Here is a 25,372-nt window from a genome sequence, read left to right as displayed (position 1 = left end):
TAAAATAGATAAAATCCCTACACATTAACCCATTAGCATTGTTCTCACAGAGTGGAACAACCAGTCTTTATTCTGCATTTGTTACTTCACTAATAACACATACATACACTTTTCTTGATACTTTTAATTAAAAGTTGTTAATATTTCATCCATCACTGTGTACATGGAAAGTAAGATACGAAGACTGCAAGTACACATAACATATTAGCAAGTAAACAGGATTGCTGCTGTACATTGCACAGCAACCACATCACATAATGGCATGGTTAGAGAATAATGGAGCCATGGTATTTGGTAAATTTCACATTCCACTGACCACAGTGGTGAAGGATTAGGCTCAACAATGAGGATGGAGCTCGCCAGAGAGGATAACACGCGTGGAAAACATGTGGGCGTCCAAGCTCGACAGAGGAAAAGAGAGTGAGTCAGGTCAGAGTAGTCAGACCTTTCTCTGTCTGAGTTGTGTGGGTAAACTTTCCTCTTTGTCTGCATTAACTGGATGCGCGCCACTTCCCGGCCCACATCTCCTCCTCAATGCCCTCAATTTCAGAAAAGCAGCAGTAATTTTCTCTTTACTGAAATCTTCACATTATTATGATTCATCCAATGTGCTCTTAAAAAAAATGCAACTCCCCACAGATCTTTGATGACATGTTGTGGTTAAATAAGGAACTGCACCCTCTTTTCCTAATTAAGATGCTAAATATTTCTTATCCTAATGAAGAAGACATTAATTCAGGATGAAGTTGGACATTTTATTACCTTCTTGTCTGTACAACACAGTACATAACAGACACAAAACAAATTAAAACATTAACAAGGAAAAGAGTAAAGGGCGCAATCCACTTGTGTGGGCTTCTATGCTGTCAGCTGACGCCTTGTTTGTCTTACACCAGCAGTAAGAGACTAATGGTAAAAGCCTTAAGAGTGACTTTGCAAACATTTGTACAATCTCCAAGCTGTGTTTTAGTGGTATGTCAGTGAAAGGAAGTATGCTCGATGTGTAGAATAAAAAGATCATTGTCTGTATTTCAATTATCGGAAAAGGACTTAAGGGTCACCCAACATTTCAAGTGAGCCATTACGATTTGTCAAATAAAACTCATAGTTAAATCCCAAATGTTAAACTTCAAATTTAACACTTCAACTGGACCCAACATACAGACCATATATATATATGTACAACTGAGGCGACAAAAAAAGACAAAATCATTTCTTCTTCCTGCAATAAACTTCAAAAGGCAAATTTCCATACATCTTCAACATCTTCAAGCATGTTTGTGTAAAAGGCAACACAATAAATAAAAATAAAAAAAAAAACAAATGGCACAGAAGGCTTGAACAATCTAAACTGAGAAGCACAAAGTTTTGTGAAATATTCACAGGAAACTAAATACTAAAACAAGCAGGTGAAAAAAATCTTGACGTCCCCACAGACAGTAACACAGGCTGACTAAACAGAACTGAAATAAACAGAAATCACAACCTAATTACAGTGAGGAGTATACCATTTATAATTCAATATAGTATTTGTATTTACAAGCATTTGTACAACCGAGGACATTAAATGGGGGTTCAAGCTTATTACTACATTAGGACATGGAGCAGAACAATCAGATCATATAATGCACTAAATATAAACCTTGTAAACATCACATCTCACCTTTTATCTTAGATATCAGTCAGATTAAGTTTATATTTGCCAGGTTCATAAAGTATTTGTCCTTACTTTAAGGCATAGGTATCAAGCTTAGGAGTGAGCCTAAGATATTCTTTTAAATAAGCCAGATTAATTCAGAAGGCTTCGCTCTAAAGAGGAAGAACCTACTTATTACAGCAAACCCCCAAGCAAAATGTCCCCACTTGCTTCTGGATCAGCTCAGCTCGCTGCACAGTTATAAGATCTCCTCCACTCCGTGCGCAAAGATCATAACAAGGCCGGGCTCCAGGATCATATCCTCCCCCATATGCTGATTCTCACACGCCATCACCACCACTGCCTGCTTGCCAGGGATACGCTTGGCAACGTAGTTCTCATAGTAGCGTCTGTTCATCTGCCGTGTCTCCAGAGTGGCCAGTCCCTGTGGCCAGTTTCGCTCGTGGGCGTTCTCAATCAGGTCGTTGACAATCGAGAGAGGACAGCCGCTGTCGATGAGGGAGCGTTTGATGACTGCCTGGAGCACAGCGTCGGGAGTGGAGATCATGCCACCCCAGCGCGTCACTCTGGCGGGCTGCATGGAGTTCACCCACCTGAAGATAAAGGTAAAAAATTTTTTTTTTAAAAATCACAAAAAAATTAGGAACAGGGTTTTTTTTCTTATAATGCTGAGTGGGACAGAAGAAGAAACTTCACTTACTCCAAGATCTCGTTGTACTCTATGCTTTCCTCGAGGTTTTGGAGGTTGGGGTTTGCACTGCGAATTGCTCTCATGTAGGCTTTTAGCAGCTGAATGTCCCGTTTCTGGAAAACAGAAGCACCGTAGTCAGTGACAGGTCGCACTACTTAATATGAACATCTTACTGTTCATTTAATTAGTCTGAGAGTGTATTACGCCAGGTATTTAGTAGGAATACTGTGATTTCTTTTACATCACAGCCACATTTCAAAACATCTGTTAACATGTTTCAGGACTAGAGCCAACTCTGTGGTTAGTTCAGTTCACTTATATATATATATATAAATAAAAATGTTTGAAGTTGCATTACAGAACACAGAGTCTGAAACATCCAAAGCACGAGGAGGAACAAGATGATACTGCTGAACTGGCAGAGCGGCCTTACTTGTTCCCCCAGCTGATGCTTATGTTCTGCCACAGTTTTCTCCAGCTCCGAAATCTTAGTTTGTTGTTGCTGGACGACACTCCGCAAGTGTTTGATACAGTTATGGTTGGGCAGCTCGTCTTTGGGCATTTCCAGCCTGCAAGTGTGGGAGAGCCAGAACAACAAGGAAGGAAAAAAGAAATTAATATTGGACTTGACACACATTTACTCAGGACTGCGCAAATATTTTTATGCTGGCTACTCCCTTGGCACGTGGTTTGTTTTTCTAGACCTGTCATCCGATTCTTGTGAAGCTGTGGTACCGCATGAAAGGCACTTACCCACATCCCTCCTCACAGTTGACGGGCCTTTTGGGGTTGTGCTCACAGTCCTTGAGGTGCGACTGTAGCTGGTCTAGCCGCAGCGTGGCCGTGCAGCCAAAGCTTGCGTTGTCACAACTGATCTGAAGTTTGGATAGCATGTTGCGCATGATGCGGGGCACAGGCCGGAGGTGAGCTAGCGTCACGACTGTGCGGTCAACAGGACAAATCTGCTGCTGGGCGAACCACTGCGTTATGCATGCATTGCAGAAGGCATGTTCACAGTGTGGAGCCTGTGATGGAAAAACGAAAAACACACAACCCAAAAAATTAGAAACCGGGGGGAAAAAAAGAAAGGTGCGATTAACGGTGGCCGATCTTTTAACCAAGTACTTGCCTGCACGGGTTCTTCTAGCACTCCACTACATATTGGGCAAAGCAAGTCTTCATCCACCTCCCCTTGGAACCTCGTAACGTCGTACCCCATGGTACGTTACCCACAACCTCCTGAGCAACACATGGAGAAAGCTCAAAGATTCGATAGCTACACTAACAGAATAGTATAAAGGGGCACGGATGGTCAAATAACCAGTGACCAAATCCTTCACCCAACATACAGAGATACTTTAGGCCTACCTCACTCACAAAAGGCTTGAAATTCTTCCATTCAGCTTCGTGTATTGCTTATGCGTCACATCTGGCACAAAAAAGTCTGTCTGCGGGAAGAGACACTAACACTACCTGAAACAGTAAAAATAAAACAATTACTAATGATACTCATCATTGATCGTTAACATTGTGTTCTTAGATTGACCTCAGTGATGCCTATGTAATCACATCACACACTTGTAACACATCAATGCTTATGTGGAGACATACATTTAAATAGCCGCGAGCTTTAAACGTGCCCAAATGTGCTCCAAAACAAAGACTAAAAAAGCAAAAAACGGCCGTCGAATGAGATAAAGACATTACATGTCAAGAAATTGAGCCCACTGCCAAATTTAAAACAAAAGCAATGCCCTTGATCCTGAGTTATGTGTTAATGTTTCTCCTAGAAACGTGAAATTGCATTTCCAATATCTAATGAAAAGGCGCCTTCACCTCATCTGACTTGTGACTGACCTAATTTGAGTGAAAGGGGCACATACCGGTCTGGGGGTGTTTTACAGATCTTTTTTTTTTCTCCCATCGCTCTCAGAAAGCAACAGATACCAGCTAGCTCAGCACCGATGCTAACGGTAGCATTGATAAAGTGCATGTTATTTCGCTGTTGACATGGCACTAAATCGCTATGCAGTGGGTTTCACGGTGAGCTGATTTGGTGCGATCGTGAACAAACATCCCACTGTCTGAGGTCAAACATCAGCATAGCTTGCTAGTCACGAATGATGTGGAGCTAATACTTGCTAACTGTTAGCAACTACGATACAGTTGGTTTCCTCTGGATATTAGCTACCGAGCTAACCAGACAGAGCTAAGTCTGGGATAATTACACCGAGAAATAGCTATTTACACTCATCTACATTGGATGAAAATATTATTACCGAATAGTATACTTACTTGGGCATGTAGTAAACGTGGTCCTTATAGCGATTTCTATGGGATTTCGGACGTCCTACAGTAACTAGCAGCTTGCTAGCCACGTCCTGTGCTACATCCTACACCTTTGCGTCCACACGCAGGCGTGTGGAGACGTCATGACGCAATAGCCGATCCGGGTACAGCTTTTGATTGGTCCTTGAAAAATCTATTGCCCTATCTGAGCAAAAAAAAAAAAAAAGAAAAAAAAACTGAGATATTTATTTAGAGAGCTAAAATGTTATTGTAAGACATACTAAAATGTCTGTAACACAACAGCCACTAAAAGAACACGATTGTTTATTGGCAATAGGCTGTACTTTGCAATGAAATGTGAAATAATTGTCTAATTTTTCTTTTTGTAGACTGGCATTTTTAAATAGCTGTCTCATTGATTTCAACACTTCTCTGCCTCCTCCCTGAGACACCTGCAACGTTCTGTTGGTGACAGGAGGTAAACAGGGAAGAAATAAACTGATGCCAGCTTGCAGACAGGAAAGGCTCTTCACTTTGAGTATGAGGACCCGGTTTAAAACATATGTAAACACTTGCTGCAGGTGTGACTGCCTTTCCCACCACTGACAAAATTCACTGTTGTCCCATCTAGCTCACATAGTTTCCCATCTAGCTTCTAATTACTAAGTGTCTTTTGTCTAAGTGTCTGTGTTAAGATACTTCATCCAGCAGGTATGTTAACAGTTAAGTACAGCTGTATTCAGTAGTTCCTTTGAGTTTGCACTGTCTTTTTGCTTAATATTAACAGCATCCAGTAAATACACTAATTCAGATCCGTGATTAAATCAGAAAGAAGGGCTGATAGTACAGCAAAAACCCTTTTGTAAAACCCAATCACATTCTTTACTTCAATCAAGTTGATCACTTCAGACTAGATAAATATGATTACAGTTAAATGATATACAATCTTAAGTTTTATTTAATGTGTTAAAGTTTCATTTAGCTCCAGGCTATCCAAGAGTACTTAATTCATATGTAAATGCAACATCTGCAATGTCAATCACTCGTCAAAAACAATTCAAGACTCAAGAAATATTTAGCAATAGCACTTTATTGAACACAAACAACCCTAAGCCACAATACTGAATGACAAGACCAATTGGCTGCAGCAAACATTTTATAAAATAGATTCAGGTTTAATGTCACTAAATTGTTTTTTTTTTCTTTTAACGTCAGAAAGACAGATGCAGGTTTTTCCAAAACAGTGAATGATCTTTTACATATTTAACATTTCTGTAACAAATTATCATTCACATGTTCACACAAAGGAATAACAAGGCAAAGTGCTTTCAGGATTGCATTGTCGAAAAAATCAAAACAGAAAAATGAATGGCTTGAGGTTTAGGTGAGACACTGGGTGGCGGGTGGGGAGTGGGAGCTGGTCCTGACTCGGGAGTGGGCATGGGTGGGTGGGTGGGTGAGGGGCGTGAGCGGGTGGTTGTGGGGCCCTGGTCAGAAAACCTCAAACCTTTCACCTTGTCCTGTACCCCTTGTCGTCTAACTGAATGTAAAATGTCGGGGCAGTGTGGAGAGAGAGAGAGACGAGACGCCTGATGTAGCAGAATTTGGTTCAGAGTGGACAGATGGATTCAAAGGCATACGGCTCGAGGGGCTCGAAGTCACCCTCGTACTGAATTACAAATCCACCCTACTACCTTCCATGTGACAACCTGTGATATTGTTGAAACGGCACGGTGATCAATGGCTGACCCAGAACGAAGCTGTAAACGTTGAAATATCGTATATATACCATAGGGCTAGACAGGGAAGTATATGCATAAGAGGAAATAAATGGTGTTAAAAAATAAAGCCAATGCATGGTTATTTATTATCTAAAAGAAGATTCCTCTGACCATTCGCCACTGAATGTTAAAGGGGATAGACTATCATCATAATCTGCATCATAACATTGTCTGGCTTCACATTCCAGTGGTATTTTGTCGTATAAATGCTTCTCATAAATATTTTTTTTTTTCCAACGTCAAATAGACATATACACATACAGCACAACCAAGCACACTTTATGTATAACTACCATTGCTAAGGATAAATCTGTAATCCCGCACTGTGAATAGAGTTTTTCTTTTCTATTTTTTTTTTCTTAAGTCAGAACAGGTGGAGAGACAAACAATACTCAAGGCTGCAAAACAAGGAGGTAGGAGAAATGCTACTGAAAAAACAGCAAGTGATGCTAACATGATCGTTCACTTAAATAATCGTGTAATACGCCAGGCTCCTTGAACCGTGGCAGCGCCAGCAGTTGCTATTCCAGTCACTGTTTGAGGAGCGGTTTGTAACAAGTGTAACATTACGTTTTCAGTTTTGTTTTGTAAAATAATGTTAAGTACTGTTTTGAAACTGCAGCTTTCCTGATAGTTCCTGATGCTGACTGGGGTAGCAGCTGCTGTGATTTACTAACTGAAGAAATCTTAGAGGCCATCCTGACCTTGCTAAAAAATAATAATAAGAAGAAGAATTTGAACCGTGTCTTAACCCTATATTTCCAGAATTTCAAAATTGGCTAATTTCAACAGAGAAACTTCATTGGTCCTGTTGTCATCACAGGTCTCGAGACCACGCTGCTGGTGATGGCATTGACTCCTTTACACACAGTAGAATAGTATATTTGCAGATTTGTAAATGAGGTAATCAGCGTTAGGCTAAATAGGGAAACCCTGTCATTGAAACACATGCCCACTTCACTCACCAGCCAAGCAAAAAAAAAAAAAATAAAAAATAAAAAAATAAAACAACAATAAAAACACGTTTTCCTCAATCAGAGGGACAGGACTATGGAAAATTAAATCAGCTTTGGAATGTCGGGTGGACGAGCCAACTTTTTTTTTTTTCTTTTTGTGAAGGTGCACTGTGAAACTTTTTTTTGATTGTAACTCATCACATGCCCTGATTCTGAGTCCTTTCCACTCATGATAAGGGCTCCTTTGTATTTCCCCAGATAAGCCACTCAAAATAAAAAACAGGCAATCCCGTTATCCATCATCTCTTCTTTTTTTTCTTCTTCTTCTTCTTCTTTAAATTGGCAAAGAGTTAAGGCTGCTAAGCTCAGCAGCAGATCAATGCCTGCTTTAAGTCCAGTTGTGAGAGGATTGTTAATAGCTTGTGAGTTGCAATGAGGTGGCGACATCTACAGTGAAGCGGACTAAACATAAGAACATGAAAGGGACTACCCACTATTTAAAAAAGTCACAGAACATGCAGTATACATCCTTTCCTACAGTAGGCTATTCCTAATAGCACATTCAAGGGGGCTCCTAATGGGCAAATTCTCTGATATGGCTCTGCTTTAGAGTAATCACGCTTGGTGAGAAACTACTTCCATTGAGGGCTCACAGAAAAGAGCAAGTCGATAAGGTGCTCCATCAGAAGACTGCTGCCTTATTTCACCTGCACGAATACTTTGTGTCATTCAGTTCAGCAGTAAACACTGGGAAGTGTTCTGAACGTTACGCTTTCCTTCGTGTAAATACATTTCCCCCCGCCCTCCCCCCCCAAGACGCATCTTCTGCTGGTGAAAACAAACGGCACTTTCAAGGGGAATGTTTTTCTAAAACCACAATCACAGGACCTCCAAGTAACAAATTCTGAAAACACACAGGCTATACAGTAGATATAAATCTCATGAGTTTCTTATCTGTACAAGCTTTAGGCTACACGCTGAAAAGGGAGGGACATGTAAGAACCCTTAATGCTTAACAATGAAAACAAATATAAGGCATTTCATATTTCCTTTTATCCGCATACGTCACTGACAGCAGGTCTAAATATTTTTGAGAAAACATTTCATTCAACAAGGAAGAGAGGATGCATATACACATCTACACATGCAAATGAACGTGTCTACCGGCAAGAAACCAGAAGTCCAAACTACAATACCGTCAACGTCCAACCAATAAAAGAAAAGAGAGAAAAAAAAAAATGCACCTACTCAAATCTATCAGTCAACTTGTGCACGGTCCTTTGTCTGAGCAGGCAGCTTTTTAAAGTAGGATATTGATCACAGTTTTAAGAATGGAATATCACACACTCCAATATCAAACGCCACCTCTCTGAACACAAACAAGAGGACTGCTTGAAATCCTTCATTTGCTACAGATGAGTGACTTTTGGTGTTAACAAAAAGGGCATATCAAATAATATATATTTTTTCCCAACTGAGGAAGCAATGATAAACAAAAGGTTATTGCACTTTTATCTTTTGTCTATTTCTAACGAGGTCAGCTCGACAGAAGATGATTCATGCCTTAATGTCGTAGTAAGACAACAAATGTTACGTCACTTCTATAATATATGATCACACTGTTATTAACACTGCACACAGCTACTACTGCAACCCTACTTGTGGTCAGTCTACCCTAAATAACACAAAACTATCTCCACAATCAATTTGCAACACAGTCACAACAAACAGTTTATCTAAATTTGATGTTGAACGCAAGTACCGCGCGTCATTTCACAACTTGGTTTTGCACTGTAAAGATGCTCGTCCCCGATGGACCCCCGCGAGTTGAGAAGAACAATCAGAAGAAGCTCTGAAACTCCAGACAATGGTCTTTCTACAGTTTATGTGTTACTGACAATCAAGCCTCATGTTTTCTGCACTCGAGAGTTGGATGTTTCTCCTCACATCTTTTTGCCTAAATTTGGTCGACAGGCTCCTTCGCTTCTTGCTGTTGGTAGAGCCAACTGAGCCCCGAGGTGCCTTCTTTGGATTTGTGCTTTCGTACTACTGATCCCCATCCATTCAATGTTTGATGTGCCCTAAATCGCATCCGTAATGTGCAATTTATTCTGCCGCCCTAAAGGCGCACTCAGTACCTGGAAATTCAAAGAAATCCAGGTGGATACAGAAGGAGCTATTTAGGTTTTTTTTTTTTTTTTCGTCGTCGTCGTTTTATCTCGGATCACACAGGATTGAAATAATAATGCTCAGAGTGAGTATGGCCTATCTACTGTGGTTGTGTATGTTCAGTGTAATTTCTTTTTTTCCCATTATAAGGCTTCTGGGAAATACAAATGGAAGACCATACCTTTCGGTAGTAACAAATAAAAGGCACCATGCCACCACTGTGCTCGATATTACACAGGTCCTATTGGTGGGGGGAAATTAATAACCAAGTGTTCAGGCAGGGAAGGCGGTCAAACTAGCATTAGTCATAGAGTGAAATCGTATTGTTTTGACTTGCAGAGGTAAAGTTTTGTAGCTACCTTCATTCCCCACCTTAAATTAGGCTGTACTCTTCACCCTAAATGACGTGCACCAGATAACACTCATCTGATGACTGCAATGACAAGAAGGTGGCGAAACAGGGTCACTACGCTTCTAAAACAAATGGGCTTGTGCATGTTTAGGTTTGACATGCATATGTTGAAAAGTCACACTCGCACACACAAACAAACACACACACAAACGCGCACTCACCACAAGAGCAAAAATCTACACGACTGGCCTCAGGAAAAACAAGAAGTAATCACAGAGGATCAATGTCAGCATCGTCACACAAAAGATCACTGATGAGGTAAAACTGCAGGTCCAATAAAAAGTACAAGGTGCAGTTGGCTGCCCCCTTTGTAAGGTAGAAAACATGAGACATCTGCCGACACTAATCAAACACTTCCGCGTAGGCTGGTTTAAGCAGAATTACACTACCCACGACGAGATGGATCACAAGGTTTTAACTCTTTGTTAGCATAGCTGTACAAGCATTTTTCATATGAGTTTCTTTTTCTGTCTGAATATTTTTTATTTTTTTTTTCCTTCTTATTTGAGGTACACCACTTCTCTAATCCCCAGTGTCATTTGGCTCTGGATAACAGGGAAGCCAGAGTTGATTGTTTACAAGTGAATTCTGAATTCATTCATTCACAGTGGAAAATATGGCGAAATCCCAACCAGTCCCAACAATCTCTGCACCACGGCAACCTTGAGCTATGTGCTACCTCAGTTTATTAGTGTGCTTCTTGACACCCGCAGATGTCTCTAAGAACAGAAAAAATTTGCCAATTCGTTTAAGCAATCCAACCAAGCAGCACAACTCTACAGGTGATGCGACTGACTGCCAGGTATCAGTTTCTTTTTCAGCTTTTAAGGCAAAAGGCTCAACAGTGGATCAGAGAGTTGAATTGATATTTGCCGTTTACTTCAAGTAAGAACCAAGACATCCATTGAGGCAAATCAATTCTATACTGAATATTTGTTTTGGACATCAAAAACCTGTTTTTTTTTGTTTTTTTCTGGTAACACACACACACTATAAACCGCCTTGTTGAACATACAACTTAGGGATTGCTTTGCCAATACCAAAGGGATTAACTATAACTTTCAAAAATGTCCAATTATAAAACTGACTTCTAACAACAACAGAATACTCGTTTAAGTACTAATAACGCATGCAATTACTCATAGAGTGTTCTCTGACTAGGTTAACTTGCTAAAAGACATGCTGCTCCAAAACACAAAACTATAATAATCCTGCCTACGTCTGAATATGTTACTGACCGAGTAAATATGATTCATGTCTAAAGGCAAATCAAGGTTTCTATGGCACTAAATGGGTGTAGCTTAGGTGCATTTTTGTCAAATATAGGCTATTTACGAGTATGTGTGATCATATCTACCGCAGACCTTATTGTCCCGCTCGTTTTTTACTGTACTGTAAGGCAATCTCAATGGAATGGATGAACGCGAATGTTAAATTCATCTGAACTCTTGTCCTCTGTTTACCTTGTAGGCTACGCTCTACACAATTATACATGTATAGAGAAAGAAAGGTGACGTTTCAGCAACAGCAGGCCTATATGCCAACACTAATGCGACAAAAATGAATCTAAATATTTAAAAAAAAAAAAAAAAAAACATATCCAGACCTTTGATGCAGGAAGACTACTACACATACTGTATATTATGTAGAGGATTATTTTACTACATGCTACCTGTATAATCATATCTACGCAAGACAAATGAAGAGCAACAGTTTAAAGTCGGGAGAAAGCAAATTTGTCCTGCTCTAAACTGACCCTACATTCATTTCAGTCAGAGAAATCATGGCTCAGATTTGATGGTCAGACTGTAAACTGCTTGAACATATGCATAAATCCACTGCTGCTTTACTAAGAGGTCCTCCTCCTCCTCCTCCTCTCCCCCCGCCCCCGCCGCCGCCGCTCTCCACACGTTTTGGCAAACAGGCCATATTTGTGACCAAAGATTATGACATCTAACCCGCATTTGAATCTTCCATTGGCATTTATGCTATGATTTACTGAATTGGCCTAAATTAATGGCAGTGCAATATTTGTGCTGCACACTTTTTTTTTTTTTTTTATCTTACACACACACGTGCTATTGCTACAATTGGACCTTTCATTGCTTTTCCGACTCCGATATATTGTATATGCTCCATTTGTATAATCGTTGCTATATCAAAATTGTGATCTAGCTCCATGCACAATCACTCAGCTATCACTGGTACACACAAATAATAATAAAAAAAAAAGCATGTATAAGAATACTGTGATACAACAAAAGGGTTCAGTTGCAACTCGTGTAGTTGCAAAAGGGGCAATGGCTCCATTTACTGGTCATACACGGACATCACAAGAGAAAAAGAATCCCTGCCTGAACAGACTGGCCTGACAGCACCTACACATGGCAGCGAGTATGAAGAGGATTTTGAGGAGCCTGCCTGAGGTGTCTGTTGGATCACTGGACTGACTTGAAGTGACTTCGGCCAGAGTCTGTAATTTTAACTATAGGCTGGGTAATGTAACCTTGTCACTTCGCTGGGCCGCCAGCCCAGACACAGATTACACGAGCAAGTCAGCGGGCAGTGGACACTGTCCCCAAGTGCTGAGAGACACTTTTTTTTTTTTTTTTTTCTCCTTTTAAATAATGCATTGTTAGAGTACAATTTTGTTGCAGCCTTTCCCCGTCTTTTGCAACCCTTCCTTCCTGTATTCAGCAGCAACACACATGCATGTAAACACAAGTACATACATTACATCTGCTCTATTTTGCACACTTAGAACCTGAATGTACTAAAGTGCGTGCTTGACTATCTAATTAAGTGCTGTGGGATTCGGGTTAAAAAGGAATTAAATTAGTAACATCCCATCGAAAACAACTAAAACTGAAGACGTAATCATCCTGCGGAGATCTGATTGGATTAATAAGTTCTGCTTGCTGCTTCAGCACAGATCCTGAGATTTCAAAAAAGTATGTACCTATCCCCAGACTTAATATTGTATCAGTTGCTCTCGTGAAAATTATAAATTGATCAAGAGAACGAAGCCTGGGGTTCAACCAATTAGTTCCATTTCATTTCAGTTGGAGGTCGAATGAAAAACCAGCTACAAATCACTAACTAATAGAAATCACTGCTCCGGAAGAGATTTTTCTTGGTAAATTAAGTTCAACACAATAATGCGAAAAGCCTTTTTTTTTTTCTTTTTTTTTTGTCAGGGGTATTTAACGACACAGCCTAGTCTAGGTCCTCATCTCTCATCCAGTCAACTAATGTGTGCAATTGTGCCACTTCATTACCAGTGGATATGAAGCTATCGCGCCAATGAAAACAATCTGACTCAGTGTAATTAAGCCACCCGCAGATGGTTCCGAAAAAAACAAAACAAAAAAAACACGACAACGTAATATAGCATAGATATAACATCTAAAAGTCACAAACAGCTCTAGTGGTCCGATACAATCATCTTTAGTATGCTTAGTACCAGAAAACGGGATGAGGAGACAACAAAATGAACACCGAAAAGCACATATTTGGATTTCTGCTATTCCTGAAATCTAAACAACAGGTATTGGCCTAAGCAAAGATCCCTCTCGTTTTCCTCTTAGCCCTATTTGATTCTATTAGGGATATCCACTCCCTGGTCATTGATAATGCCAGGAACATTTTTTTTTTTTTTTCCTCCCACTAGACACTGTGGAGCAACCGTGGTTCAATGCCGTTGCTATCAAATGGTGGGAAACATAACAAGTCTCAGGGCTCGTCGTACTCTGCCATTAAGCAATCAAACTGAAATGATGTGTTACGGAAGGCATGGGTCAAAAGGCATTTCATGAGATGCCATAAAGGCAATCCAGTGCATTTGTGTTGACACTGACAGTAAAATGCCCGGCACACACAGAGCCATTCGTTTAGTCTTTAGGTAATTTTTTTTTTCTCCATGAAATAATAATAATAATAATAGTAATAATAATAAAAAAAAGAAAACTAAAGAGAACTCAAACACATTCCAGGGAAACAAAAGCCCTTGTGACAGTGATTGTCTATTCAATAACGCGAAACCAAAAAAAAAAAAAAAAAAAAAAAAAAAAAAAAGGCCAAAAGAAAAAATATTGCTTGAAAACTGCCCAATAAAAATAGCAGACAATACTCTTTATCTGTTCAAACTGATCAGAGTTCACCACCAAAAAAGGTTGAGATATAAGCTGTTAGATGCTTAAGACTAGTCCACCAGCTCCGAAACACTCCTCTAACGAGAGCTTGTTAAAACCACAACGCTGGTGGCCGGTTCAACGACAGAAACACAAACAACAAAAAAACACCATTAGTGCCTAAAAAACCGGTTGCTCTCGTTCAATAGTCAGGCCATTTGAATTCTGAAATCATTTCCAAAAACCAAAAACCAAAAAAAAAGAAAAAAAAGAAAAAAAAAACACTGTTAAAGAGATGGGAAACAAATTGAAATGGCTTGTTCATTTATGTGCTCAGATATATGACGCTTTGATGAGGTGTTGTTGGCAGATATTACTAGTAAAGCCTTCATCTAGAAATACAAGGCCTCAGTCAGTCACTATCCTACAGTAGTTCTCTAGTCCTACAAAAAGAGAACATTAGGCCTACGGACCCTGGGTGAAGATGAAGCAGCTGCTAAACGAGTTGACGAGGTATATCAAGATCTATTGTCTTTCTCTATACAGTACAGTTCATCTCAAATAAATAATTTATAGCCATAGTAGTGTTGATCAACTTTGGTCATAACTTATATGCTTAGAAACATTCTAGCTTAACAAACACTTATTTAGCATCTTTAAAAAAAATGACGCCAGCATTAAGAACAAGTCGATGTTACAATGCTGACCCGAAACATGGCTCTCCTTTGGAAGGAGGCATGCTAATGCATTCAGCAGCGTTACCAAATTATCTTAAAATGCCAAACAATTCTAGGCCGTACACTTAAAGTACGCTATGGAATTAACATGTTTGTGACCCTTTTCCAAATTTCAGATTGTACTGTAGTACACAGGCATTGCACTCTTAAGCAAAAAATTTAGATTTTCCCTTGTGTGGTTCCTTCATAAAAATCTAGGCTAACGGACAATTAAAAACGAAAAAAAAAAAAGAAACGAAAAAAATCATCAAAATAAAATAAAAAAAAAAGTAAGAGAAAGAAACTCTTTGATCATTCTTTTGGGAAGGCTGTATATGTTCCTCTACAAGGTCACCACAACTTATTAAACATGATATGACCGATACTGAATGATATGAAGAGAACAGTAGAGGATACAGACATTTCCATGCTCTTAGATGTTGGTTATATAATTATATCAACATGGTTTTAAAGGGTTAAATGATTTTCGAGATGGCCAAATTGCTAGTGTTTGTTTTGAATGCCACATTTCATCGGAGTGACCTTGTAGAGCAATCCGCCTCTACGTATTAAGCACTACTAGGAGATGGAGGAATGGGATCTAATTGCATATTAGGTTTGACTGCACCTCAAGAGAAGACCAAACACTCACGCACACACGGACGCACAAACACATACATACACAGAAAACAGACATGTGGGTGGGTGCTCTCCTGGTCCTCTGGGCCATGTTAAAGGGAGTCGCCCCCTGGTGGTGGTGATGGTGACAGCAGCTGACTGAGAGGGGGGGGCATGTGACCTCACTCAGACAGACACCCATCCAGGCCAACCGGTGCACCGTGACGGTCTTTGACGTAGCCGTTGTGGAGGCCGTTGCTGGGCAGCGGGGCGCAGGCGGCGGTGATGCCGCAGTGCTTCAGCAAGTTGAGACCCGGGGAGGGGGAGACCGTGGGAGAGGAGCAGGAGCAGGAGGAAGGGTCCCGCTGGGGGAAAGGCTTCATGGTAGAGAGGATCAGAGCCAGGCAGTCAGCCACATCCTTGTTGGGAGCGCAGGCCAAAGCTGGCGTGTGGCCTGGTCAACGGGTACAATCACATTAGCGCGTCACATGTGATCGCACGTAGCATTTTAAAGCTGCTCTAATCAATACTTGGCAACGATAACAGCAACGCAACGAACGTCGTTTTGGTTTTACGACCCCAAACGTCCCCGCTGCTGCTCTCCCCATCATCTCTCTACCACTCACCCGAATGACTGAATCACCGTCTGCAACGCAAACTTAGTACGATGTCTGTTACTGGAAAGTTCGGTTTGCTTAATTAAATAAGTCAGTTTGTTCAAATCCTCTCTGTCTCACGTTGATTAGGTAAAACGCTCATTTGCCAGTTCATCAGTTACACATTTCAAACATAACAGTCCTGGACTAAAGCTCATCCTCATGAAGGCTGTGGTTCTCAGCACGGTACTGTTGAGCTGTAATAAAGGATTCTTATCTTAAATTAATGTTTCTATTATTCTGACACTCATTTGGACACTGGGCTAAGCCAAATAACACCAAACATTTATTCAGTGCGGTACCACAATCTACACCCACAAGGATTTCAACATCAACAGTCATGAAGGGAGATTTAGTACAAGACTGCCACATTAAAATGCATTCATTTTCACTGGTGTACCTAATGAACTGGCCTATATGTCAACTGTATTTACAGCTTGCTCCTTAAGTGGGAAATAAACCATAGTAGGTTTTATTAATCATTCTAGGCTGTTGACACTTTAACCCGTGTACCATGATCATAAAAACATCCATAACATGAGAGACGTTGATTCAACACGTGATCCGTAACTAGACTGGATGAAGTGAATCCTCACCTTCCTCATCCACAGCCAGCACGGTGGCTCCTCTACTCAGCAGTGCCTGCACCACCGTAGCCAGACCATTACGTGCTGCAAGATGGAGGGGCCTGGGGGACGGCAAGAGTTTCACAACAAGAGGACATTTAAACAGCTGAACCTTCCGGGACAGGTGACAACGAACAGCAAACGTGGAATTTGTCCCAAATTAAGTGAAAGTCTGGAAACGGAAAGATCGAAAGCACTCACACTGCATAAAAATTAGAGCAAATATAGCGAAGGTAGTACTTCAAACCTGTAGCCCTATAAAACTCACACTAGATTATAAGTGTTTCACAGCTGATAGACAGATTTAAAAGGGATGCTCACATTTGCAGAGCACTGTTGGTAGCATTAATGAGAGTGGGACTGTGGATCTCGCCCAGAATCAGCAGGGCACACATCTCATGGGCCTTAGAACAGAACAGTCAGAAATGCACAGGTCACAATCCAAGGCTGAGCAAGAAAATATATTTTTTAACTCACTCTACACAGGTGACATTTTTGATTAACAAAAAAAAAAAAGAAAAATGAACAAACTGTTCTTTCTTATTAGCACTGTACTAGAGTTTTGAGGGTGTTGTAAATAACCGTGTGTACCTTGCTACAGGCCAAGTGCAGGGCAGTGTTCCTATTCTCATCCAGCAGTGTCAGGTCGGCCTTGGCCCGGTGAAGGAGGATGGCTGTTCAACAAAAGACAGACATTAATTACATGTGGCAAAGGATTTTTCAGTTCAAATTTATTTCTATTTTTTTTTTTTTTCATTTATTTGTTTAGTTTTCTGTTTTCTTCTCTGTAAAGCGCTTGGTCTTAGCTGTAAAAATTCTGGGGTACTGTTAAGAAAACACCTAGTCTCAAAGACGTCCAGAGTTTAAACTGGTGTGAACTTACCCACTGTGCCGCTGTGTCCCTTGTCAGCAGCTACCATCAGAGCAGAGCGTCCGCTTTTGTCCACTGCATTGATCTCTGCCCCGTGGCGAAGCACCAGCTGAAGTCCCGCAACATCCTCAGCAAATGCAGCAGCATGCAGTGGGGTCCTACAGGCACAGATGGAGACAGTCCTACTGATTGCTCTGTCAACTCATAGTTTTAAGCAGCTGTGTTCTGTCCAAACGGAAAATGGACGGCTACAGAAACGTCCTCACACACACATCTGACCGGGGAGTCTGCGTCGCCCGTTTACATCCCTGTGTCTCAGGGATCTAAATGTGTCGAGCTTTCTTTCTGAATCACAGTCGTCTAAGTATGATCTGACTATGATCTTTTGTTCGCCAGCCTCACCTTCCTTTGGCATCTCTGGTGTTAATCATGTGGACCCCAGCAGATTCCAGCAGCCTCTCTGCAGCACCGCTGTGGCCGTTCATCCTACGAGCAACACGACAGAGTTAATCAAACTGTGATTTCAAGACTTCACTGATTTTCAGGAAACTTAATAGTTCTGACAACAGAAGACAAGCGTATGTTGACTTAATACTCACAGAGCACAGTGCAGGGGGGTGAAAGGGTTTCCCTCTTCATGGATAAATGTTTTGAATTCAAGTAAAACCTCCAAACAGTCTTCATGCCCTGAAAACAAACACGGCTCAGCTTTACAGACGACAGATGTTGTGGCGATTAATTGCGACGTTTCACTTGTTGATGGAGCCATTTCCACTTGATCGAACTAAGCAAACCTTTGTAAGCAGCCCAGTGTAATGGGGTGTATTGTTTGTTGTCCAGCAATTTATCTTGCGGGTCTGTTGCCATGGCGGCCTGCACCAGACTGGCCAGGATCTCGGTGTGGCCTCTGGATGCAGCGTAGTGCAGCGGTGTCCTACCCTGGATGTCCCGACATAACGGTGAAGCTTTGTGCTCCAGCAGGGCTGTCACACAGTCATCATGGCCCAACACCGTCTGTGCAAAGACCAACAAGAGGTAATGACAATGTCCACCACATTAAACATATCCAAAACGTTGTTGTTTGGGATTAACAAACCAAGTACACGCCACATTTGGAAGTGGGAGATGAACCATTTAGATTGACTACTGCAGATATGAACAACCTTACAACTGATCCAAAACCTTGGGTTTGTGTATTATTGCTGAAGAATATAGTCACATGCAGAGTTTCTGACCCACCCCTCTGTGCAAAGCTGTGCTGCCCCTCTTGTCCTTGGCATCTGGCAAGGCCCCCTTCTCCAGCAGGTAGTGGACACCGTCGGTGTGACCGCCCAGAACAGCGAGCATTAGAGGGGTCCTGAAGTAATGACACAGAAGAGTTTTAAAATCATGTTAGCTTTAGGGCATTTAACAGGCTGAATGAGAGAATTTGGGCCGAGAGAGAAAAAAATACTTACTGGCCAAATTTATCTGCCACGTTGGTAAGATCCCCTTCCTCCCCGTAATCGATCATCATGCGCAGGCAGTCAGAGTGACCATTGGCAGCTGGTAAGAAACAAAGTACAAAAAAAAGTCAACGATAAATGAACATATATATGGACCGCGATATAAAATTGGCTCCAACGTTGGTGGCGACAACCAGAAACGTGAAATCTTAAAGCTGAGAGCAGTTTACCTGCAACATGTATCGGGGTCCACATGAGGCGGTTGTCGTTGAGGAGACAGGAGGCCCCCTGGGCCAGGAGCACCTCCACGCAGCGCACGTAGCCTTTCTGGGCAGCCAAGTAGAGCACGGAACGACCTGCAGCATCCTGCATGTCCACATAGGCTGCGGTCTCCGTGAGAACACGCAGCGCCTGCCAGTGGCCCTTATCAGCCTGAGGGGAAAAGAGGGAGTCGGTCACAACTCTGCATTTAGTTAAAAGGTGGATTACAGACAGAGGTGGGCGACACTTACAGCAAGATGTAGTGGACTGACTGGAATACTGCTCTCTATGTCTCCTAGTGCATTGAAGGACATCTCCAGGAGCTAAAAGCAAAGCACAAGGGTCAAAGTGGATTCGTTTACATAAGAAGTAAGTACACTCTAATGTAATTAAACCAAATGAAATGACAATTTTCACACACAGCTTTCAAAAAAATCCCATTAACTAATCCTACAACTGAGCATGCGATATTTGCAATATATATATATATATAATGTAATGAGAGAGGCACACATCTGTGACGTCATATTAAACAGCTCACCAGCTCCAGGTTCTGTTTGTTGCCATGGTAAGCTGCATAGTGAACAGCACTGTAACCCTTTGAGTTGACCATTGACGGATCAGCCCCATTGTCCAAAAGATGCTCCAAGCAGCTGTTATGAAACAAAAAAAAACATTTCACTCTGTTGTGTAATATGTGATAACATGACAAAGGGGGGGAAAAAAGGAAAAACGAGAGAAAACTCACAAGTACGACTCCTTCGCCTCATCCTCGTCATTCTGATGGTTCCCAGAAAAATGACGATCAACTCTGGAGACGACAAGAGATGCTCCGACTCAGAAAACTTTTCCTGCTTAAACTCGATGATAAATTATACGAAACACCAAAACCGGTGCCGGACAGATAAAGTCAAGAAAACGGACTGAGATGATTTCAAATGAATTTTAATCTCCCAGCCATTTGTCAGACGTTACAAGCGGTTCAGCGTTGTGAAACAACAGCCAACGTTTTACCAGATCTGGACACAAATTGTTGGCGTGTGTCACTTGGGCTGTTTCAGAGAGAACACAGAAGGAGGGGAAAGAACGTTAAAAACCTGCTGAAGGCTTGGGAGGCGGCAGAGTAGTGCAGGGGAGTACAGCCTGTCTGGTCAGGCTCGTTGACCTCAGCGCCAGCGCTCACCAGGGTCACAGTGCACTGGTACCTCCCATTAGCAGCCGCATAGTGCAACGGAGTCCTGTAGGGAGCACACAAGAGGTTTACTAAATGTATCAGAGATCCAGGACATTACATCTGCTCCATTTAAAAAAAAAAAACATCTATCAGAGATGACGGGGCACTCACCTTCCCATTATGTCCCTCTTATTCAAGTCGGTACCACTACTTAAGAGCAAGTTCAGACATTCAACATTTCTGTAGAAAGAGAGCATGGGAATCAATGAATTTATTGCGCGACAGACAATATTTCAACATCACAAATGTAAATCAGGTTCTGTAGCTCACCCTCCAGAGGCAGCAGCGTGAAGACAGGTCCTCCCAAAGTTGTCAGGGGTGTTTATGTCAAACCCAGCCGATAGAACGTGCTCTTTACTCATAGATGAAACTATACTGTACAGCTGACCTGCGCAGGAACGAAGAAACAGCCGGAGGTTAGAGCCGAGTCAAAGTGCGCGCGAACACACGAGACACAATGAGAGCACAAATGCAGGGAACGAACCTGAGGAGAGTAACTTGCGACAACAGTCTGAAAACCCGTACAGCACAGCTAAGTGCAAGGGGAACATTCCATGGATCCCACGTCTGAAAAAGCAAAATTCGAAAACTAACTCCACCGCAAGTGTATTATTGGGCTTAATGCATTACAGTATCGTTATAGTGCATGGCTGTGCTTTACTGCAACCTAACGACATAATTATATTACTGTAAGATCAACAACACCACTTAAAGCGTTTCTGATACCTGGCCGTGTCTGCTCCGTTGGTCATAAGAGTGCTGATCAGCAGTTCATGGCCGTACTTAGCAGCAACGTGGAGAGGAGTATTGCCATACTTATCCACGCAATCAATTTCCCCACCTGATGGAGAGCAAGAAAGTGAATCAAACACACATTTGGAGGAGAGAGGGGGAAAAAAAAAAAAAAAAGGCACCAACACAATCTACCGGTTCAGTGATTCAGCACAGTCATCGTTACCATTTTGGATGAGGATCTGAGAGCGTGTGAAGCGTCCGTGAATGGCTGCCATGTGCAGGGGGCTCTTCCCTTCTTTGCTCTGTCGATGGCAACAAACAGAAAATAAAATGGTTTAGTTTCATCTTAAACAGAGATCACGGCTAGAGAACAACAATTCACTGGTTGAGGTTTAAAACCAAATGTTATGATTTGCATGTTTCTACATTTTTTATGCAGCGTTTGAAATAAACAAGTCTGAAGTGACAGGTGTCGCGTTCAGCTGACCTCATTTTCACAAGACAGACTGTTTTACCTCTCAACTTCTGACCCATGTTACCTTTTTATTTATGTGTAAGCTATGAATAGAGGAATGACCAATAGCATAAGAATCCTTTGTAATAGATTCCCTTTCACGCATATTTATACCTTGACAAAGTGTTTCAATAAGCAAGAATAAATGTGCATAGTCTTTGTTGATTTAATGACTTAGAATCACATTTACAACCTGAACTGTTTGAATTGTGTAAAGAAAACGTGTCTAAATGACTTGTCTTTGTAACAGCTGAAACAAAACTACACCCTACTTTTAGGAATAGTGAAATGTAATAAACACTTAGCATCTGAATTAAAAATAGGCACAAAACAACGGAAGAAACGTAAGCTCATTTCATACCTGCTGGTTGACATCTGCCCCATTGTTGACCAGCAACTCCAGACAGAGGGCACCGTTGGTGGAGACGGCAGCCAGGTGCAGAGGGGTGTAGCCACACTTGTTGGGCTGGTTAACGTTAGCTCCATGGTTCACCAGCTCTGTAGCCACAGCCTCCTGCCCCATGTAGCAAGCCACATGGAGCGCAGTGTTTCCAAAGCCATTGGGCTCATCAATCTAACAGTAAAACACAAACATGACGAGATCAGGTTCCTCCTAGAGCCTAGTTTCATTTGAAAAGTCTTTTGATAAGACTGTGTTGATCTCGAGGGAGAAACATAGCAAAAATACAAGTTACATTTAAAAAAAAAAAAAAAAAAAGAACAGATTAAAGACTCTTGGCTATACACTGTGTCCTTTAATACAACAGACGATAGGTTGGATTAATTGGGCTAGAAAAACAGAAGGTATGACCACTAACCTCTGCCCCCATCCTCAGTAGGTACTTTACAATTTCAATGTGACCACTTGCAGCAGCAGCATGAAGAGGCGTGTAGCCCTGCTTATCCTTGCAGCTCTTGTCTGCACTGCGGGACACCAGCAACTTGACAATGTCCACATGTCCTGTGGGAAAGACAACAAATACGAAAAAACATTTCAGCATAAACTTCAGCCCGAGTTTGACAAAGTTCAACTGACTCAAGGCAAAAACCACAAACAGAGGGATTTAAATAATTCGAGTAAGGCATGGTTTACTCCTGAGGCAAGGCCGACTCATTTGCGTAATCCTTGCCACGACCCACAGCGGCTTACTCTGAATACTTGTGGTGTGCACCACTGACAAGATGATGAAACCCGCTCACCCAAGTAAGCAGCGCAATGGATGGGCTGCCTCTCCTTTTTATCAATGGCACTCAGGTTGGCCCCTTTGTTCAGCAGCAGCTTCACCATCTGTAAGACAATTTGAGAAATGTAAATCGTAGAGGAACGGTGTCTGTTACCTAAGAACATTTTAAAAGGAGAACCCGAACCACTTGAGTCTCACCTCCTGGAACCCACTCTGAGCTGCATGGTGCAGGGCGGTCCTGCCAGTGCGATCTGCCATGTTCAGGTTGCTCAGCTGGGTTAGCAGGGCTTCTGCACAGCGTGTGGCACGGTTGGCAGCAGCCACATGCAGAGGCGTCTGCCAGAACTTGTCTCGTGCATTTGCCTCAGCTCCACGCCTCAGCAGCAGACCCACTGCCCTCTGGGGAAGAGGAGGCAATCAGGGCTTAAAGCATATATCTGTCTACATATGTGTGTACATACATATATATATATTTATATATATATATATCCAGTTGGCTGCATTTCCTTCTGATACGCAATTTAAAATGAGCACTATAGTAACTGCGAGTGAGCGCGTAATGGAATTAGAAGATGAAGTCATCTGAATTAGAAATAATTAGCCCCTATCAAATGGAAAAAGGAGATGAGTTTATTGCTTACTTCATTCCTGGAAGCAGCAGCCCTGTGCAATGGGGTCAACCAAATATGGTCTTTAGCATTTACACTGGCACCTGGAAGACAGAAACACATCAGTTATCTTAAAGGGGTCACGAGGATGCTGCGGATGAAAAGCACAATCCAGCTGCACATTGCACCAAGGTGCATGTTTGTTTTTGATGGTGGCTGTGTGTGTTGGTGTGCAGCATATGCCACCAATCAGGAATGTATGCAGCTCACCCACCTGATTCGATGAGGAGGTCCATTATATGGACATCACCCACACAGGCAGCAGCATGAAGCGGCGTACGGCGCTCTTGGTCCTGTCAAACACACACACGATCAGCCGAGGGGAAAATTAAAATTAACCCTTTAAACGATCGCAACTCGATTTACATTGTGATTCATTTCCTTCAAAAACGTACCAGTGCATTGACATCTTCGTTTTTGTGCAATAATAGTTGAACTTCTTCAGCATTACGATTGAAGATGGCCTGGACCAGAGGAGGCTGCAACACACAAACACCGGTTATGTCCCTGCTACTGGAGCGTTGCAGAAAATTACGTTGATCGCGGACCGACGACTGGTGTGCGACTATCGCACGTACGTGCTCATTTTCTGGAGCAGGTGAAATCCTCGCTACTGCCATTAACCATTAAGTGAGATTGCTAACTGCGCCATTGTAACATTAAACGTTGAATTTAATGCGTTTCCAGTCAGTAACTACCCAGAAGATACACGCAGCCTTGGCTGAGGCCTACAGGCCCGCTTCTCTCCACTTACGTCAGCTAGCCTAGCCGACTGTGCTAGTGAGCTGGCCCTGACCCAGAGCAGGGCCCAGACCCGAGCACCAGCAACGCACACACCTAATAATAGGGAACTGCATTTCTTATTATGCGGTTACTCGGTTAAATAACCATGCAACACCCATCAGCTAAGGACGAAAACAAGCCGTTCGGGCAAAGACGTAGTATGTTGCGCACAAGCTCGAGTCTCTTCCAGCAAATAGACTGCGCCACGGCACAAACACGGAGCGCTTTCTTTCGGCGTACCTGGTCTGCAATATTGAGTACTCCCATCTCCCAAACTCAGCCAGGACGGAGCTCCTTCATGAGGATAAAACTTCGAGGTATATTGCGGTGCGCTACTGTGTCCACTTCTCAGACTACACCCATAGCTGATTGCAAACAGAAATGCGGTCTTCTTGATCTGTCACTGTTGTTGTCTGTATCCAGTGTCTGGTCTGACGATACTGACTACGACTGTGCTGGTCCGCCTACAGGCGTGGCGGTCCGTCTTCTCCCCCCCCCTCGGGTGAAATGGCGACATCGCGTGGCAGAAAACTGCAGAGCCTCATTTATTTACTCTGGTGGTGGGGAAATCATGAATGGTTCTCGGAAGTCACATGAACGGTGTCAGGTTTCAAGGAGCGTCTCGAAAACTGAAACTGTTTTTTTTTTACGTTTAGAAATCACTGAATTATACTGCTGCTGCTGCTTGGTATCACATCCACGCATCACCAGGCTATGAATAAAGGGAATATTCAACGAAATGAATGATAGATAGTAATTTAAACTTGTCTTGAGTCAAGGTCAGTTTATTATTTGTTGGTGGTTAAGTCCCATGGGCCACTCAGCTGCAGGGCGGTCTGTACTGCTTTGTCTCCATGACGTATGCAGACATTAACAATGGACTTCATGGGATGTGGTTAAAAGGAATTACACATTTTACGCTCATAATATAAACTGATGTCTGAATGGATGCCCTATATAGACAGTTGCAAAATAA

General features: G+C 42.1%; 2 protein-coding genes across 4 annotated transcripts; both read right to left on the bottom strand.

Moving 5' to 3' along the window:
• Positions 1-741: 741 nt before the first annotated feature.
• rnf41 (ring finger protein 41) lies at positions 742-4,784 on the bottom strand. Of its 2 annotated transcripts, none has more exons than XM_047567805.1 (7): positions 4,644-4,784; positions 3,717-3,821; positions 3,478-3,587; positions 3,102-3,373; positions 2,782-2,917; positions 2,358-2,461; positions 742-2,250 (listed from the first exon to the last, which is right to left on the bottom strand). In XM_047567805.1, exons 3-7 carry the CDS (start codon positions 3,565-3,567, stop codon positions 1,896-1,898), a joined length of 957 nt encoding a protein of 318 aa, XP_047423761.1. In that variant the 5' UTR covers positions 3,568-3,587; positions 3,717-3,821; positions 4,644-4,784; the 3' UTR covers positions 742-1,895. The 2 variants fall into 2 exon arrangements, with proteins under 2 accessions (XP_047423761.1, XP_047423771.1); XM_047567815.1 differs by having other exon boundaries at positions 3,726-3,821.
• A 925-nt stretch (positions 4,785-5,709) lies between these two features.
• Positions 5,710-24,879, bottom strand: ankrd52a (ankyrin repeat domain 52a). Of its 2 annotated transcripts, XM_047601993.1 has the most exons (28): positions 24,637-24,878; positions 24,009-24,092; positions 23,828-23,906; positions 23,587-23,657; positions 23,144-23,344; positions 22,962-23,049; positions 22,580-22,722; positions 22,123-22,335; positions 21,471-21,549; positions 21,239-21,353; positions 20,997-21,079; positions 20,783-20,900; positions 20,624-20,692; positions 20,376-20,516; positions 20,027-20,089; positions 19,820-19,931; positions 19,530-19,601; positions 19,248-19,449; positions 19,030-19,117; positions 18,812-18,929; positions 18,367-18,586; positions 18,172-18,259; positions 17,975-18,058; positions 17,585-17,730; positions 17,293-17,375; positions 17,023-17,105; positions 16,672-16,763; positions 5,710-15,873 (listed from the first exon to the last, which is right to left on the bottom strand). In XM_047601993.1, exons 1-28 carry the CDS (start codon positions 24,661-24,663, stop codon positions 15,602-15,604), a joined length of 3,234 nt encoding a protein of 1,077 aa, XP_047457949.1. In that variant the 5' UTR covers positions 24,664-24,878; the 3' UTR covers positions 5,710-15,601. The 2 variants fall into 2 exon arrangements, 1 of the variants encoding a protein (XP_047457949.1); XR_007113924.1 differs by lacking the exon at positions 17,023-17,105 and having other exon boundaries at positions 15,726-15,873; positions 24,637-24,879.
• Positions 24,880-25,372: the final 493 nt, after the last annotated feature.

This window comes from Mugil cephalus, chromosome 1 (assembly GCF_022458985.1).
Source record: "Mugil cephalus isolate CIBA_MC_2020 chromosome 1, CIBA_Mcephalus_1.1, whole genome shotgun sequence".
Taxonomy (NCBI): domain Eukaryota; kingdom Metazoa; phylum Chordata; class Actinopteri; order Mugiliformes; family Mugilidae; genus Mugil; species Mugil cephalus.
Note: the sequence above shows the minus strand (reverse complement) of the source record. Positions and strands in the feature narration are given on the sequence as shown.

What these genes read in the sequence shown, in the direction of transcription:
- rnf41 (XM_047567805.1), bottom strand. Translation starts at nt 3,567, where the DNA reads ATGGGGTACGACGTTACGAGGTTCCAAGGGGAGGTGGATGAAGACTTG. An exon ending in TGCTAGAAGAACCCGTGCAG is followed by an intron (nt 3,374 to 3,477) that starts GCAAGTACTTGG and finishes TTTCCATCACAG; the next exon opens with GCTCCACACTGTGAACATGC. An exon ending in AGCATCAGCTGGGGGAACAA is followed by an intron (nt 2,462 to 2,781) that starts GTAAGGCCGCTC and finishes TCTGTTTTCCAG; the next exon opens with AAACGGGACATTCAGCTGCT.
- ankrd52a (XM_047601993.1), bottom strand. Translation starts at nt 24,663, where the DNA reads ATGGGAGTACTCAATATTGCAGACCAG. An exon ending in TCAGATCCTCATCCAAAATG is followed by an intron (nt 21,354 to 21,470) that starts GTAACGATGACT and finishes GCTCTCCATCAG; the next exon opens with GTGGGGAAATTGATTGCGTG. An exon ending in GAGGCGAAGGAGTCGTACTT is followed by an intron (nt 19,932 to 20,026) that starts GTGAGTTTTCTC and finishes GTTTCATAACAG; the next exon opens with CTGCTTGGAGCATCTTTTGG.